The sequence below is a fragment of the Mastigoproctus giganteus genome, chromosome 1, assembly GCF_048544385.1.
Source record: "Mastigoproctus giganteus isolate SK-2022 chromosome 1, ASM4854438v1, whole genome shotgun sequence".
Taxonomy (NCBI): Eukaryota; Metazoa; Arthropoda; class Arachnida; order Uropygi; family Thelyphonidae; genus Mastigoproctus; species Mastigoproctus giganteus.
In genome coordinates this window covers 93577561-93592330 of record NC_143575.1, presented here as the reverse complement: position 1 = coordinate 93592330, position 14770 = coordinate 93577561, and the positions used below count along the sequence as shown (strand labels likewise).

The following is a 14770-nucleotide window of genomic DNA, read 5'->3' as shown; positions in this document are numbered from 1 at the left end:
CACATGGGGGTATATCCAAGGTTAATAACCATCCCACCATTGTGAAGGTACAGAGCACAGTATTTTGTCACAGAATGACCAGACGTCACTGGAATTCAATCAAATGGGACCTGAATATCAAGTCCATCAGCAGTTTAGACCCAGGCAGAAGCCCTGGCGCTTCCGTAGCCAGGTGGGCAGGAGCAGCAGTGCGTAGCACATGCTTCTTGATTAGACCGGGGTTCGAACCCATGACCACCGGATGCGGAAAGGTCAGGAAATTACCACCACATATCTCCGGAGCAATATGGCCTTAGTTGCTAATGCTCCTAAAAACCAAAATAACATAACATAAAAGCATAAGCCCTAGCCTGTTAAACCCGGAAGAATGTGACAAGCTTCGGGGACTAACCAATTGAATAAACAGTTGATCTTGTCATTGCACTTGCAGCATTTACATTGTGTTTGCAGCTACATAAAAGCTGAAAACACAATATAAATGTTTTAGCCACCTAGATTAGTTTAGAGTTATCCAAACATATCAAAGGTATTTATATACTGACACAAGTAATTATAGACCTGTTAGTTTAACTTCTGTTCCAGGTAAATTAATGGAGGCACTGGTTAAAGAAGCACTGCAGGATCATCTAGACAAGAATTCAGTTATAGCTCAGACGCAGCATGGTTTTGTTAAGGGCAGGTCTTGCCTGACCAATTTGATTGGATACTATGATGTAGTCACAAAAGAACTGGATGCAGGGAATAACTTTGATATTATATATTTGGATCTTAGAAAGGCTTTTGATACTGTTGCACATGGAAGACTGCTGCACAAATTGGAGCAGTGTGGCATTGGAGGCAAATTGCTGCTATGGATAAGGGGATGGTTGAGTGGCAGAAGACAGAGAGTGGTAATCAATGGACACTGCTCAACGTGGACTAATGTTATTAGTGGAGTTCCTCAAGGTTCAGTGTTGGGTCCATTGTTGTTTTCGGTGTTTATGAATGATATTGATGATGGGATATCAAGTTTAATGTCTAAGTTTGCAGATGATACAAAGGTTGGCAGGGTCGTTAAGGACACTACTGACGCTATGCTGCTGCAACAGGATCTGGAAAGGTTGAACAGATGGGCTGAGAGGTGGCAAATGAAGTTTAACATTGACAAATGTAAAGTACTACATATGGGTAACAGTAACCCCAGAGCAATGTATCAACTCTGCGGTACTACACTGACAGTGGTGGAGAATGAAAAGGACCTGGGGGTAATTGTGCAGGCAGATATGAAGTTCTCTGAGCAGTGCAGACGAGCTGCAAGAGTAGCTCATGGTGTCTTGTCAATGATATACAGGAATTTTTCTAGCAGGGATAAGGAGGTGATTATTCCCTTGTATAAGGCAATGGTTAGGCCACATCTTGAGTACTGTATACAGGTCTGGAGGCCTCATTTCAAGAAGGATGTAGAGCTGCTGGAACGGGTACAGAGAAGGGCAACAAGATTAGTAAATGGAACAAAGGGTTGCTCTTACGAAGAAAGGCTTAAGTTTTGCAAATTACAGAGTCTGGAGACTAGGCACCGGCGAGGTGATCTGATAGAGGTGTATAAGGCTTTGAATGGTTTGAGCATGCTCAATGCCAATGGGATTCTTCATCTTTCTCAGAATAATCACCTCAGAGGGCATAAATTCAAATTGAGGAAGGACGGATGTCGGATAGATGTGCGGAAATTTGCCTTTGGCCAGCGGGTGGTTGGTTGGTGGAACCGACTTCCATCACTTGTTGTTGAAGTTGATAGCCTAAACAAATTTAAAGCTCAACTGGACAGGTATTTCGAACGAACGGAGGGGTGAAATGGGAGAGGGTTTTTTTTTTTTTTTTTTTTTTTTGGCTGATGCTGAATAAGCTTGCTTTCTTGCATCATATGCCTCTACTAATGCTAATGCTAATACTTGGATCACTCAAAGTTTTTCATTAAAATATTTTTCTCAGAAAAAATTTATTACCCTTACAAGAAATTTATAGGAAATAATATATGTAATATGATTGTATATTTTCAGAAACTATAATTTCAGACTGTTTTTGATTTCCTTAATTACAGTTAGGATTGTATGATGCCCAGATCTCCTCAAAACTAATAACCAGAGTAATTTCTTTACCTTATAATGTGGATCCCACATATCTAACATATAAAGTATATGCTGTAAGTAGATATTTTTTATATAAATATTACATTCTTTCCATTATGTGCTTCTGAGTATGCATTGTTTTTAAATTATTGTTCATCACTGCTTGTTTTTTTTTATATTAAGATCCCCCCCCCCCCCCAATAGGTAATTTATGATCCCTCTGTATAGAAAAATATAGTGCATGCATTTGTACCTAAATTCTTGTTTATTTTTACACATTAAAAAATTTAGAGGAGATATTGATTGTGCAGAACAATTATCATTTACCTCATTTGTTAGAAGTTTATCACTGCTACAAATATTTCTCACTGAACTTTTTGTTTCTTAATATTTTAAAGACTGCAAAATTACAATGTCATGTATTTTCTAAGGAAACTTCCATTGCACAATTTATAATGGTAATAATCATAATTCTTCCCTCTCCAACCGTGATACTGTAGTCACTGTTGGGGAGAGAAGCATTGTATTTTTCTAAAAATAAAATACTAATGTTCATAATTGCAGTAGTTTCCCTCTCTTCTCCATCCTATCTCATTTGTGGATGTGGCAATATTATCTGTTTGTAGTTGAAAATAGATATATTTCTCAAGGAATTGTTTTTTTTTTTTTTTTGTTTTTCTGGCCAGTTATCTTCAAAAAAACTGTTATCAAAATAATGTAGAAGTAAGCAATTTTTGTTCCTTGTTTACAATTACATTAGTTAATTATACATGGATTACCTTGATTTCTTTATAGGCTGGCTAATCTTACTCTCGTAGTCCATCACGTGAAATAAATAAATTATAAAAAGTTGATAAACTTCATTTTAATGTGTTCCATACCATCAGCATGAATGCAAATTAATAGTCTGGGATCAACCATCAAGGCCCCAACCCGACCCCAAAACCATCAACTGTGATGCAACTATCAGCATAGTAAAACATCATTTCAAATAGTATAAAAAAAACAATTAACGAATACGTGAAGACATTTTCTTCCTCCTTAAGTTGGACGAGAACTTTTCAATCATACGTGTTCACAGGACAAAAAAGAAACTAAAAAATGCGCTGCTACGTCTGTATTTAAAAGAAATTTTAATCCTCATCATGCATTTAAACTTCATTTTAATGTTCATAATTGCAGTAGTTTCTCTCTCTTCTCCATCCTATCTCATTTGTGGATGTGGCAATATTATCTGTTTGTAGTTGAAAATAGATATATTTCTCAAGGAATTGTTTTTTTTTTTTTTTTTTGTTTTTCTGGCCAGTTATCTTCAAAAAAACTGTTATCAAAATAATGTAGAAGTAAGCAATTTTTGTTCCTTGTTTACAATTACATTAGTTAATTATACATGGATTACCTTGATTTCTTTATAGGCTGGCTTATCTTACTCTCGTAGTCCATCACGTGAAATAAATAAATTATAAAAAGTTGATAAACTTCATTTTAATGTGTTCCATACCATCAGCATGAATGCAAATTAATAATCTGGGATCAACCATCAAGGCCCCAACCCGACCCCAAAACCATCAACTGTGATGCAACTATCAGCATAGTAAAACATCATTTCAAATAGTATAAAAAAAACAATTAACGAATACGTGAAGACATTTTCTTCCTCCTTAAGTTGGACGAGAACTTTTCAATCATACGTGTTCACAGGACAAAAAAGAAACTAAAAAATGCGCTGCTACGTCTGTATTTAAAAGAAATTTTAATCCTCATCATGCATGCATTCATAGGATCAATCATCCGATATTAAAAAAGATCTACAAATGGTGATAGAATTTTTACATAATTTTATTTCAAGCGTTTCTGTGATAAGTAGTTTACTGTAATTATGTTGAATATTAATTATTTTTGCTTCATTAAATAGAAATGCGTGATCTTCATTTACAGCGTGAAATGCTAATTCCTAAGCATCTGCTCTCGACGCTCAAACTGAAACCTTGTGTTGTTTAACGCGAAATTCCAACACCCCATGTAGAATCTACATAAGACGAATCACATTCTTTGCAAGAAATGCTATAAACCAAATCATGTGTTTGTTGCAAGGAAGAATTAGTTAAACATTTTCTTAATAATATATGCAATTTATTTATAGGTTTAGCTATTATTTTGATATCTGTGCCTTTACACAAGTCATTCAGTTTATTATACCAATATTCTATATATGGAACTGTAATAAAATGCTTTTTGTCTGTACAGGTAGTTCTCGACTATACGAGTGAATTCGTTCCTAGCACGCGCTCATAAAGTGGGAATTAAATCCCATAGACAATGTTAAAAATAGGGGTTACATTCTCAACAATGAAATTAGTTAGCTAATTAGTTTGTTTAAACAATGATCAATTTATCCAAAGAAATTAAAACGTAGCCTGTAAAATCAAGCAAATTATAATAAATTATTTGACTTACAAATTTTAAAGAATGGTTATTCTTCATCTTCGACTAAATGCACACTCGTTGATTACGTATTATTGGCTCGGCACTCGTTGATTTGTTGCACAAGGAGTCATCTCAGAAATGCTTCAAGAGGCATTTGTTTCCAAGGTAATCTTCAATTTTCTTTATAAATTTTTCAATAGATGCATAAACATTTTTTAATGGAACACACAAATTGCAACTAACACGATTTGCACAGAGTAACAAGGTTACGAAGCTTAAAAAAAAAAAAGGAATGAAAAGAAGAGTCTGAAAATGTATTTATGATTTTATACTAGTGAAGATTTCAGCAAAGGGGAAACACATTTCACCCTAATAATATAAAACCCACACAATTTCAGCTATCGGTATTTTCGCAAATGCAATAACATCAAGTTTACTACCTGTTTATAACAGAAAATAACAGAAATTTACTTTTCTGTTACTTGCAGTAACAGAAAAGCCCAATAAACCGGAAAGTGCAAATTGTTTTTATTGTTTTATGGTTGTGACCTCCAGAAATGTGCTTTAGAAAAATGTCACAAATGCATTCAAAATTGGTTCTTATAACAGAACATATGATAACGATGAAAGTGTAGTGCATTTTAGTGATTTTAATTGGTAACTAATACAATTTGCACTAACGTCTTTAAAAACGATCTTTTAGAGAGTTATATAGCAAAAATTTCAATTTTCGAGGTCATAGAACGAATTGCCAAAAAAAATGTGTTATTGGGTTCACATTACGATATTTTCACTATATGATGGCTCTAGAACAGATTAATATCGTAAAGCTGGGTATACTGTATTATATAGCTACGTGCTGTTTGAAATGTGGTATTTATGAATGTTTAACATTCATTTTTTGCAATTAATGTTCATATTTTCGATTTTGTTGATACTTGATAATTTGAAAAAAAAAAAAAAACTCATAAACCGCAAACTGCCTGTATTTGTTTTCTGGTAGTTGTTTTTTTATCTTTTCTTGGGTGATCAGTTTAATTTTATTAATAAAGGTGATTGGATAGCCTCTATTAAGGAATCTCTTTGTTAGTTTGTTTATCTCAGCCTGCAATTCACTCTGTATGGTGCAAACATTAAAAGAATTTAAAAACTGATTTAAAATGACCGATTTTTTTATAAGTGTATAGGTGATGATAGCTCTTGTAATGTAATAACATAGCCATGTTTGTAGGCTTTCTATAAATACTAAAATTTAATCTATCCCCCTCCCTTTGTAATGTGAAATTAAGAAAATGATACATGATCCATTAATTTTCTTAATTTCACATTACAAAGGGAGAGGGATAGATTAAATTTTAGTATTTATAGAAAGCCTACAAACATGGGTATGTTATACCAGTTTTTAAATGTTTTTAAATATTCCACCATACAGAGTGGATTACAGGCTGAGATAAATGAACTTATAGATTCCTTAATAGAGGCTATCCAATCACCTCTATTAATAAAATTAAACTGATCGTCCAAGAAAAAATAAAAAACAACTACCAGAAAACAAATATAGACAAAAAGCATTTTATTATAGTTCCATATAAAGAATATTGGTATAATAAACTGAATGACTTGTGTAAAGGCACAGATATGAAAATAATAGCTAAACCTATAAATAAATTGCATACATTATTAAGAAAATGTTTAACTAATTCTTCCTTGCAACAAAGCATTTCTTGCAAAGAATGTGATTCACTTATGTAGGTTCTACATGGGGTGTTGGAATTTCGCGTTAAGCAACACGAGGCTTCAGTTCGAGCGTCAAGAGTAAACATTTCAGAATTAGCATTTCATGCTGTAAATGAAGGTCACACATTTCTTTTTAATTAATGCAAAACTAATTAATATTCAACATAATTACAGTAAACTACTTATCACAGAAACGCTTGAAATAAAATTATGTAAAAACTATCAACATTCATAGACCTTTTATAATATCAGATGATTGGTCCTATGAATGCATGCACGATGAGGATTAAAATTTCTTTTAAATACAGATGCAGTGGCGCATTTTTTAGTTTCTTTCCGTCCTGTGAACACATCACCAGAAACTTGTCATCCAACTTAAGAAGGAAGAAAATATCTTCACATATTTGTTAATTGTTTTTTTTATACTATTTGAAATTTTGACATGATGTTTTCCTATGCCGATAGTTGCGTCGCGGTTGATGGTTTTACGGTCGGGTTGGGGCCTCAATGGTGATCCCAGCTATTAATTTGCGTTCGTGCTGACAGTATGGAACACACTAAGATGAAGTTTATAAATTTTTTTATAATTTATTTATTTCACGTGATGGACTAGGAGAGTAGGATAAGAAGCCAGCCTATAAAGAAATCAGAAATCAATGTAATCCCTGTATAATTAACTAATAATTAAAAGAGTATAGTAGTTGTTGAGCACATAATAGCTCTCATTACACTAAATTACAATTACATGTATAATTAATGCTTAAAATATAATGCAAGTTAGTCCAGAGTGTGTGTGTGTGTGTGCGCGCGCAAGCCCTCAATTCTACCCAGACACAATACAAGGGATTATATGCTGAAAGCATGTGGAAAGTCTTTGATAGCCCAGCAGATGCTGCTGATGAATTGAATAAGTACTTTGCATCGATCTTTGGTGAGGACAGGTAAGCAAAGCTAGAAAGTATGAAATTAGCGATATTGAGATTTCAGACTATTTATTAGAAAAATTTAAGCCCAAAGGCAAGTAATGCTCTTGGAGTTGATGGCATATATTCAGTAATTTTGAGGAAGGCAGCCAAAGAGTGTGTTGAATCATTGAGGTTAATTATGAGGGCATCTTTGGCTTTGGGAGAGATTCCTTTGCATTGGAGTAGTGCCAAATGTTCTAAGGGTGCAATACAGGGACACTTAAATAAAAATGGCATTCTAAAGGATACACAATTAGTTTTGTTAAGGGAAAATCATGTTCAACTAACCTGGTAGCTATTTTGACAGTTACTTGTGAGCCAGATGCAGAGAACAATTTCGACATAGTTTATTTGTATTTTAGCAAGGCATTTGACCCAGACCCTCATGAGAAGTCACTCGATAAGCTGAAACACGTTCCAGGCAAAGTTCTAAGATGGCTGCAGAGCAGAGGATTGTGATTAATGGATATTCTTCAGATTGATATAATGTCAAAAGTGGGATCCCGCAAGGATCAGTTGTTGGACCTCTATTGTTTCTGATTTTCATAAACAACAGTGACAAAGGGATAGAGGGTGTGATGTTAAACTTTGCAGATAATGTAAAGAGTGGGAGAGTTGTTAATGATCAGTATCAAGCAGTGTTCCTTTGGACTTGAACAGGCTTCAAGAATGATCAGGAAAGTGGCAGCTATATTTTAATGCAGCAAAATGTAAGGTCATTTAGGGAATGGCAATCCCAAAATAACTTTTCACTTGGTGGGGTTGAATTAAAAACAGTAAAGAAGGAAGGGGATATGGGAGTTATCATACTGGTGAATATGAAGTTCTCTGGGCAGTATAAACAAACGGGCAGGAAAGCCCATGTTGTCCTATCAATGATATCCCCATCTTTTTACGAATATCAAAGATTCGGGTATATGGGTATGACCCAGAAACTAAGTAGCAGTCATCCCAGTGGAAGAGCCCATCTTTGCCCCGACCGAAGAAAGCCCGACAAGTGAGGAGCATGCTCATCTGTTTTTTGGACATTGACAGGATTATCCATAAGGAATTCATCCCTCCTGGCCCAACTGTCAATACAAAATTCTACTGCTACGTCCTGAGGCAGTTAAGGGAAGCCATCAGGAGGAAACATCCAGAGAAGTAGTGCACAAAAACCGGGTCCATCATGACAACATGCCGGCCCACACATCTCTCGCTTTGCTGCAGTTTTTGGCATCCAACAACATGACAATCGTCCCCCACCCAATTATTTCTCAGATTTAGCCCCCTGTGACTTAATCTTCCCAAGAATGAAAATCAAGCTGAAGGGTCGAAGCTTTGACAGCATTGAGGATATCCAAACCAAATCGCAGACTGTGCTGAATACTATGACAAAGGACTTTCAGGATGCATTCAAATCATGGGAGAAGCGCTGGGATTGGTGTTTATGCCCTCAAGGGGACTAATTCGAAGGTGACAGTGGCAAATAAATCCCAGGGCGAGTAATTTATTTTATAAATACATTTGGGTAGCACCTCGTACTTCTGGTGCTTTCAGTGCAACTGCTGCTTGCTTGGTTACTGGATAGCATCACCACTAATCAAGGTGAGTCCTCCTAAATTTCCAATGCAACCACCAGAAATGCCAAAATGACTACAATAAGATCTTAAGATTTGAAATGGTGCTGCAAGAAAGTCAGCTGAAAGGTCACATTTTTGTTTGTCTTTGTTGCCCGAGAGCTGATAGTGTACTCTGAGTTCGTTTAATATCATTGCTTCAAATTTAAGATTAGTTTGCTGTTGATCTAAATTTTGAAAGTTCGGGGTAAAAGTAAATAACGTGATGGACATAGAAGAGATATGAAAAATGCTTTTAACTGAAATTTGCTATATGAAATTGTAGTATGTTGTGATATACAGAATATGTTAGTCAGTGATCAATTTTATTTTATTTTTAAATCAGAATGGCCATATTTTAAGGAATAAAATAGATTGTTTAATTGGCATATCCACCCAAAACAATTTTGGACTTAAGCCATTTTTTTTAAGCTGGCTTTTAGAATCATATTCTATGATGGATTTGCATCTTAACATAGCAACTGCATCACCAGAGAATCTTCTCCTTTATAATAGTTTGTCTGTTAAAAAGTGATTTTCCTGACTATTGGCACAAAACAATAATGCTAGTTTTTCTGATACCAGGGAAAAAAACCAAAGTAATTACTGCCAGATTACTTTAGTCAGTTGTAAAGTTCTGAAACAAATGGTCAACATATGGTTAGTATGGTTCCTATAAATAAACTTTTTTTTCTAATGCACACTGTACCTTTAGATGAAACAGATCTACTTTAGATTGCTATGGACAAAGGGACGGTTGAGTGGCAGAAAACAGAGGGTGATTATTAATGGTCATCGCTCTTCTTGAATCAGTGTTATTAGTGGATCTCTTAGCATTCAGTGTTGGGCCTCCTATCATTTATAACATTTATTTATGGTATTGATGTCAAGCTTCATGTCAACTTGCATATCAAGTTTAATGTCTAAGTTTTGAGGTGATATAAAGGTTGAAAGGATAGTTAATGATGAGAATCAAGGCATACTACTGCAACAAGATCTAGAAAAATTAGGTGATTGACTGAGAACTGGTAATTGATGGTTAACTGATAAATGCAAATACCTGTGCTGTAATTAATCTGAATTATTTTGTTTCTGCTCATGTAGTCAACAGCTTTTTCTATTGAGAGTAAAGGAACAAAAAGTTTTCATAGATCTGGTATTTTGCCAATCCTTACAACTTCAGTGTTCCATTACATGTCAAAAATGGTTGAAAAAAAACTGGCATAGATGTTTTTAATCATGAATCCTGTAATGACAAGAAAGGGTTGCAATGGAAATACTAAGTAAATTTTGATTTTACTTATATTAGTGTGTTTCTTTCACTTTAGTTATTAGTTTGTATTTGGATACTTTATCACTTGATATTATACTCATATAGAATATCTAATTGTGACTTAATTTATCCCCTATCAGGTGGCAACTAAAGTCAGCTCAGAGGACAGGGGTTTTAAGCCGCGAATAATTCCATGGTGGATTATAATTGTTTCTGTTTCTACAGGATTAGGGCTTTTAGGCCTTCTTGCTTTACTCCTTTGGAAGGTAATTCATTTTTATGATACATGTATGTTAATTGTAGATTGACTGCAAATGCTTAGTGTGTGATAATTTGGTTAGATGTGTCATACTCATGAAACATCCCCCCTTTCATTTCTTGCTTGCTCATATGCAAGTATTATTTCTAGTTCAGGTAAAAGTTTTAAATAATTGCAACATTTCTTTAGCTCATGTTACTACCTTATAACTTATCAGTAAACATGAATAGCAATACAATGATAGTTTAAATACTGTATTTTTAAATAATATGTATGGGGGTGGTTAAAGATTGACCAGGACTTTTTTTTTTTTTTTTTTTAAGGAAATTCATACATTACCAGAATAACCAAATTTTTACTTTCTCAAGATATTCTTCTACACCCATCACCATAACAAGGCACTGATGCCAGTAACCTAGGAAGAAGTAAGGTGTGTAGCCAGTTCAGGATGCTGAACTTGAGTCATCTTGAATTTTTGCCAGGGAGAGCAGAAATAAAAGGAAAATTTGCACTCAAACAAATAGTAATTGCAGGGGACTAAATATTAATTGCAAGGATTGTGTTCATTATTTCCCAGCCCAAAGTTACAAATGTCATCATTAAATTCGCTGTATGTGGATATGCATTATAATGTAACAGAATCTATAAACTTCTCAAGCCTTTGTTTGGTTTAAGTTAGTAAATAAAACTAATGAAAAATTAGTACATACCATATTTTTAAGGCTATAAGATGCATTATTTTTCTTGGGAAACATTGCTCCAAATTCCCATGTATCTTATGGTCAGAATGTATACTAAATGCATACCATGACATTTTTATCTCTAGCCACTGCTAGAGAAAGTCCATCTAACTAGCTTTTTATTAATATGTGACCATTTCAGACCACATGCAACAGAGAAAAAAAAGGATGGCTTCTGAATTAAGCATTGAATTAACTGTAATTGCTGAAGGTTTTATCCAGCAGCTGTTGGACACCTCAGTTAGACTCTTTCAAGCATTCGTGCACAAGAAGTAAACCAACTGAATGGAGGTATCAGCAGAATGAATGAAATTAGCACAGATTTCACAAGTGTCTGTCTGGATGGGTGAAAAATTAGTGAGAGTTAGTTGCTATCTCTCAAGAATTTAAAATCAGCAATGCACCACTGAAGATGTTACACTCTTTGAAGAATGCAAATGTTAAGATCATGATATTAGCAATGATGAGTTTTTGGCATTCTAAACCAAACAAAAGCTTCATTCTACACTGACATTTTGTCTGGTGAGCACTTGTGAGTCTGTTTCAAATATATGCAATAAAATATTTTTCCAAATTTTCTTTCTATTTTCTGGACCACATCTTCCAGAAAAAAAAAAATTATTTATTTTCATTATGGTAGTAGTAGTTTTCAATATGGGAAAATAATGTTTTTTTTTCTCTCTTTCTCCCATTTTAGCTGGGTTTCTTCAGGAGGAAGCGCCCTCAAGATGAGCTAGAAAATGAACCTCTCCACAAATTCCCCAATAATGGTTACCATTTGTCTCAAGGAGATGAATATTTGTAACAAACACTTTGTACATAATCCTTAAAAGAAAAATCACAGAGGTGGCCACTTAAAGAATCATCTGATGTCAGTACATTATGACAAAAATACCATTTTGCAGGAATTGGTGTGTCATTGATGAATACAATAAATATAGATGATACAGAAAGTTAATGCAAAAAACATTCTTCATCATCCATTAATTGATTTGTTATTCAAGTTACTTTCTACCTGTGAAACTGCATTAGGAGAAATGAGGGAGGAAAAATAATAAAACCATGTTGCAATGAATTAATTTTAAAATTGAAACACCGGCAATCTCAACAATTTTAATAATAACGGGCAGATGACAGGTCCAAGATGTCTCTCTACACAATTATTTGTGTGGCACATGACGTGTAATATAAATGAGCAATTATTTATGTACTATTTGTTAAGTTGCTGTTAGCACTGTGTACTGTACAGTAATTAAAAATATTTAAATTTTTTCAGCACTGTGTAATAGTTATTTTTTTTTTTGAGGAAAACTTTTCAGGACAACAGCTGAATTCAGTTACCTATATTAATTCTCTCAAGCATGCTTTATACAATTCATAAGCATAAAAAATAAGTCTTAAGCAACTTCCAAAAAATAATGAATGATAGATAATAAAATTCATTCTTGTGCAACAGTATTATAATAAACTGTTGCAATATACTATATACAAGGATGCATACTGCAGCCTCACTTTCCCCAGAGGAAGTAGAGTGAAGCCATCCTCAAGGCTTTTATCTGAATACTGAGGCCCACAAAATCTGAATTGGTTTGTAACACTAGGATGTGTAACACTAAATAATTTATATAAAAATCAGATTTTCAGAAAAAAAAAAATGTGCATACAACTATAATACTTAATACATTTAGTGATGATCAACTGCACAACTTAGAAATAAACTGCATTACCCATTCTATAAACATCCCAAAGTATTAGTAGTGCCATAATGCATACAGATTCCTTTCAAATTAAACTGATTTCCAGAAATAATTTTGATAGGAACCTAGATACCCTCACAGTTTTACAAATAAAAAGTATTCAAATTTAGCACAGTAAAAATATTAATATTTACTCTCAAATACGAGGGGTTTCCGAAAAGTAAGGTAACACATTTTTTTCCTTAATAATGGCAAAAGGGAATGAGATGAAATGCGGTGGACAGAGACCTGTTAATAACGTTCAAAAAGACTGCCAGTGCAGTGGTGCAGTACTGTCGCCTCTCAGCAGGTTCCAGTTGCAAAATGGTGGCTACTGTGCGAGTATGGTCCAAAACAGGTGTTCGTGAATTTATTTTCTTTTTGCAAGCAAAAGGATCTTCAAGTGACATTCACCATGAACTGGTTGCTATGTATGGCAAAGCCAAAAGTGATGACAAAGAAGCAATTGTGTTTTTGGTGCAATGAATTTAAAGCGGGTTGTGTTGACATTAAATCGACAATGGGCGGGCAGGCCTTCGTCGAGCAAGACAAAAGACAACATTTCACACATTAAGGTCTTCGTTCTTGAAAACAGGCAAGTGAAATTGCACAAATAGCGAACATGAGTAAGTAGACTGTTCACAAAATTGTTCACAATGACCTTGGCTTTCAAAAGTTGTGCTGCCATTGGGTGCCCTGACCATTGCCAGAGGAGGACAAAGCAAAACACATGGAGATGTCTGGAGAATCTGTTATGATACAGTGACAAAGGAGAAAATTTTCTCACTTGCATAGTCACAGCACACGAAACGTGGCTCATCACTTTACCCCAGAGAGCAAGCAAGTCTCCATGACCTGGAAACATCTACAATCTCCTGCGCACAAAAAATTCAAAACTGTTCCCAGTGTCCGAAAAGTCATGGCCACAGTGTTCTGGGATCACCAAGGTGGTGATCCCAGAACACTGTTGGTGGATTTCTTTCCAAAAGGAGGAACAATCAATGCACAGCTTTACTGTGCAACATTGAAAAAACTAAAAGCCAGCATTCGACATGAACGACCAGGATGCCTGACAAGCGGCGTGATTTCATTGCACAACGCAACTCCACACACTGCCCACACCACTCGTGAGTGGTTGTGCCATAATCATTAGGAAACTCTGTCACATTCCCCCTACAGCCTAGACTTAGTGCCTTCAGACTTCCATTTGTTCAGCCCTCTGAAGAAATATCTTTCAGGGAAGCATTTCACCACAGATGAGGAAGTCCATCAGGCAGTGCGATGTTGATTACTGCATGTGGGCACAGCTTCTTCAGTACTAGTTTTGATAAACTGATTCATCATTGGAACAAGTGCATCAATAAAACTGGAGACTTTGTGGAGAAGTAGTGCACATTCACTTATTTCTTGGTGTGTAATTTCAACTTCGTATCATTAAACATCATCGAGAGAAAAAATGTGTTACCTTACTTTTCGGAAAACCCTCATAGTAGTTTGTATATATTAAATGTTAAAACAGAAATTTGGAATGGCATGGTATGAAAGGCTGCAATTCATCATATCTCACAATGACTTGATATGCACTAACACTGTCACCATATACTGTTGTTTGTTGCTAATATAAAACTTGATAAATTGAAACTCCTTTCCTGGTATAAATTAAAATTAAGAAATGTTCATGTTTCAGGCATATTTGATTTATTTCTCCTCAAATTAATGCTCCATTTTATGATTAATAAAGGAATTAAATCACGTTAATTAAATAAATTTTTCACTTCATCGCACATGCATACATAGAATGCAGTAGAGAGGCGGGGGGGTTAGCCCATTTAGCCCCTTTAACTGCACGTTCCAGAGCTTGTCTTAAAAGCAGACTTTCAAATTCAGGTGGTTGTATCTCTCTCTCTCTCTCTCTCGCATAAATATGCTC

The 14770-nt window shown here is 34.9% G+C and overlaps 1 protein-coding gene across 1 annotated transcript in view; it reads left to right on the top strand.

Moving 5' to 3' along the window:
* Nucleotides 1-12198, top strand: part of LOC150090997 (integrin alpha-PS2-like) — a 366306-nt gene extending 354108 nt beyond the window's left edge. Inside the window, exons 28-30 of the mRNA XM_090381009.1 lie at nucleotides 2078-2179; nucleotides 10246-10371; nucleotides 11802-12198. Coding sequence (XP_090237135.1) covers nucleotides 2078-2179; nucleotides 10246-10371; nucleotides 11802-11909 — 336 coding nt within the window. The 3' untranslated portion in view covers nucleotides 11910-12198. The remainder of the gene's footprint in view (nucleotides 1-2077; nucleotides 2180-10245; nucleotides 10372-11801) is intronic.
* Nucleotides 12199-14770: the final 2572 nt, after the last annotated feature.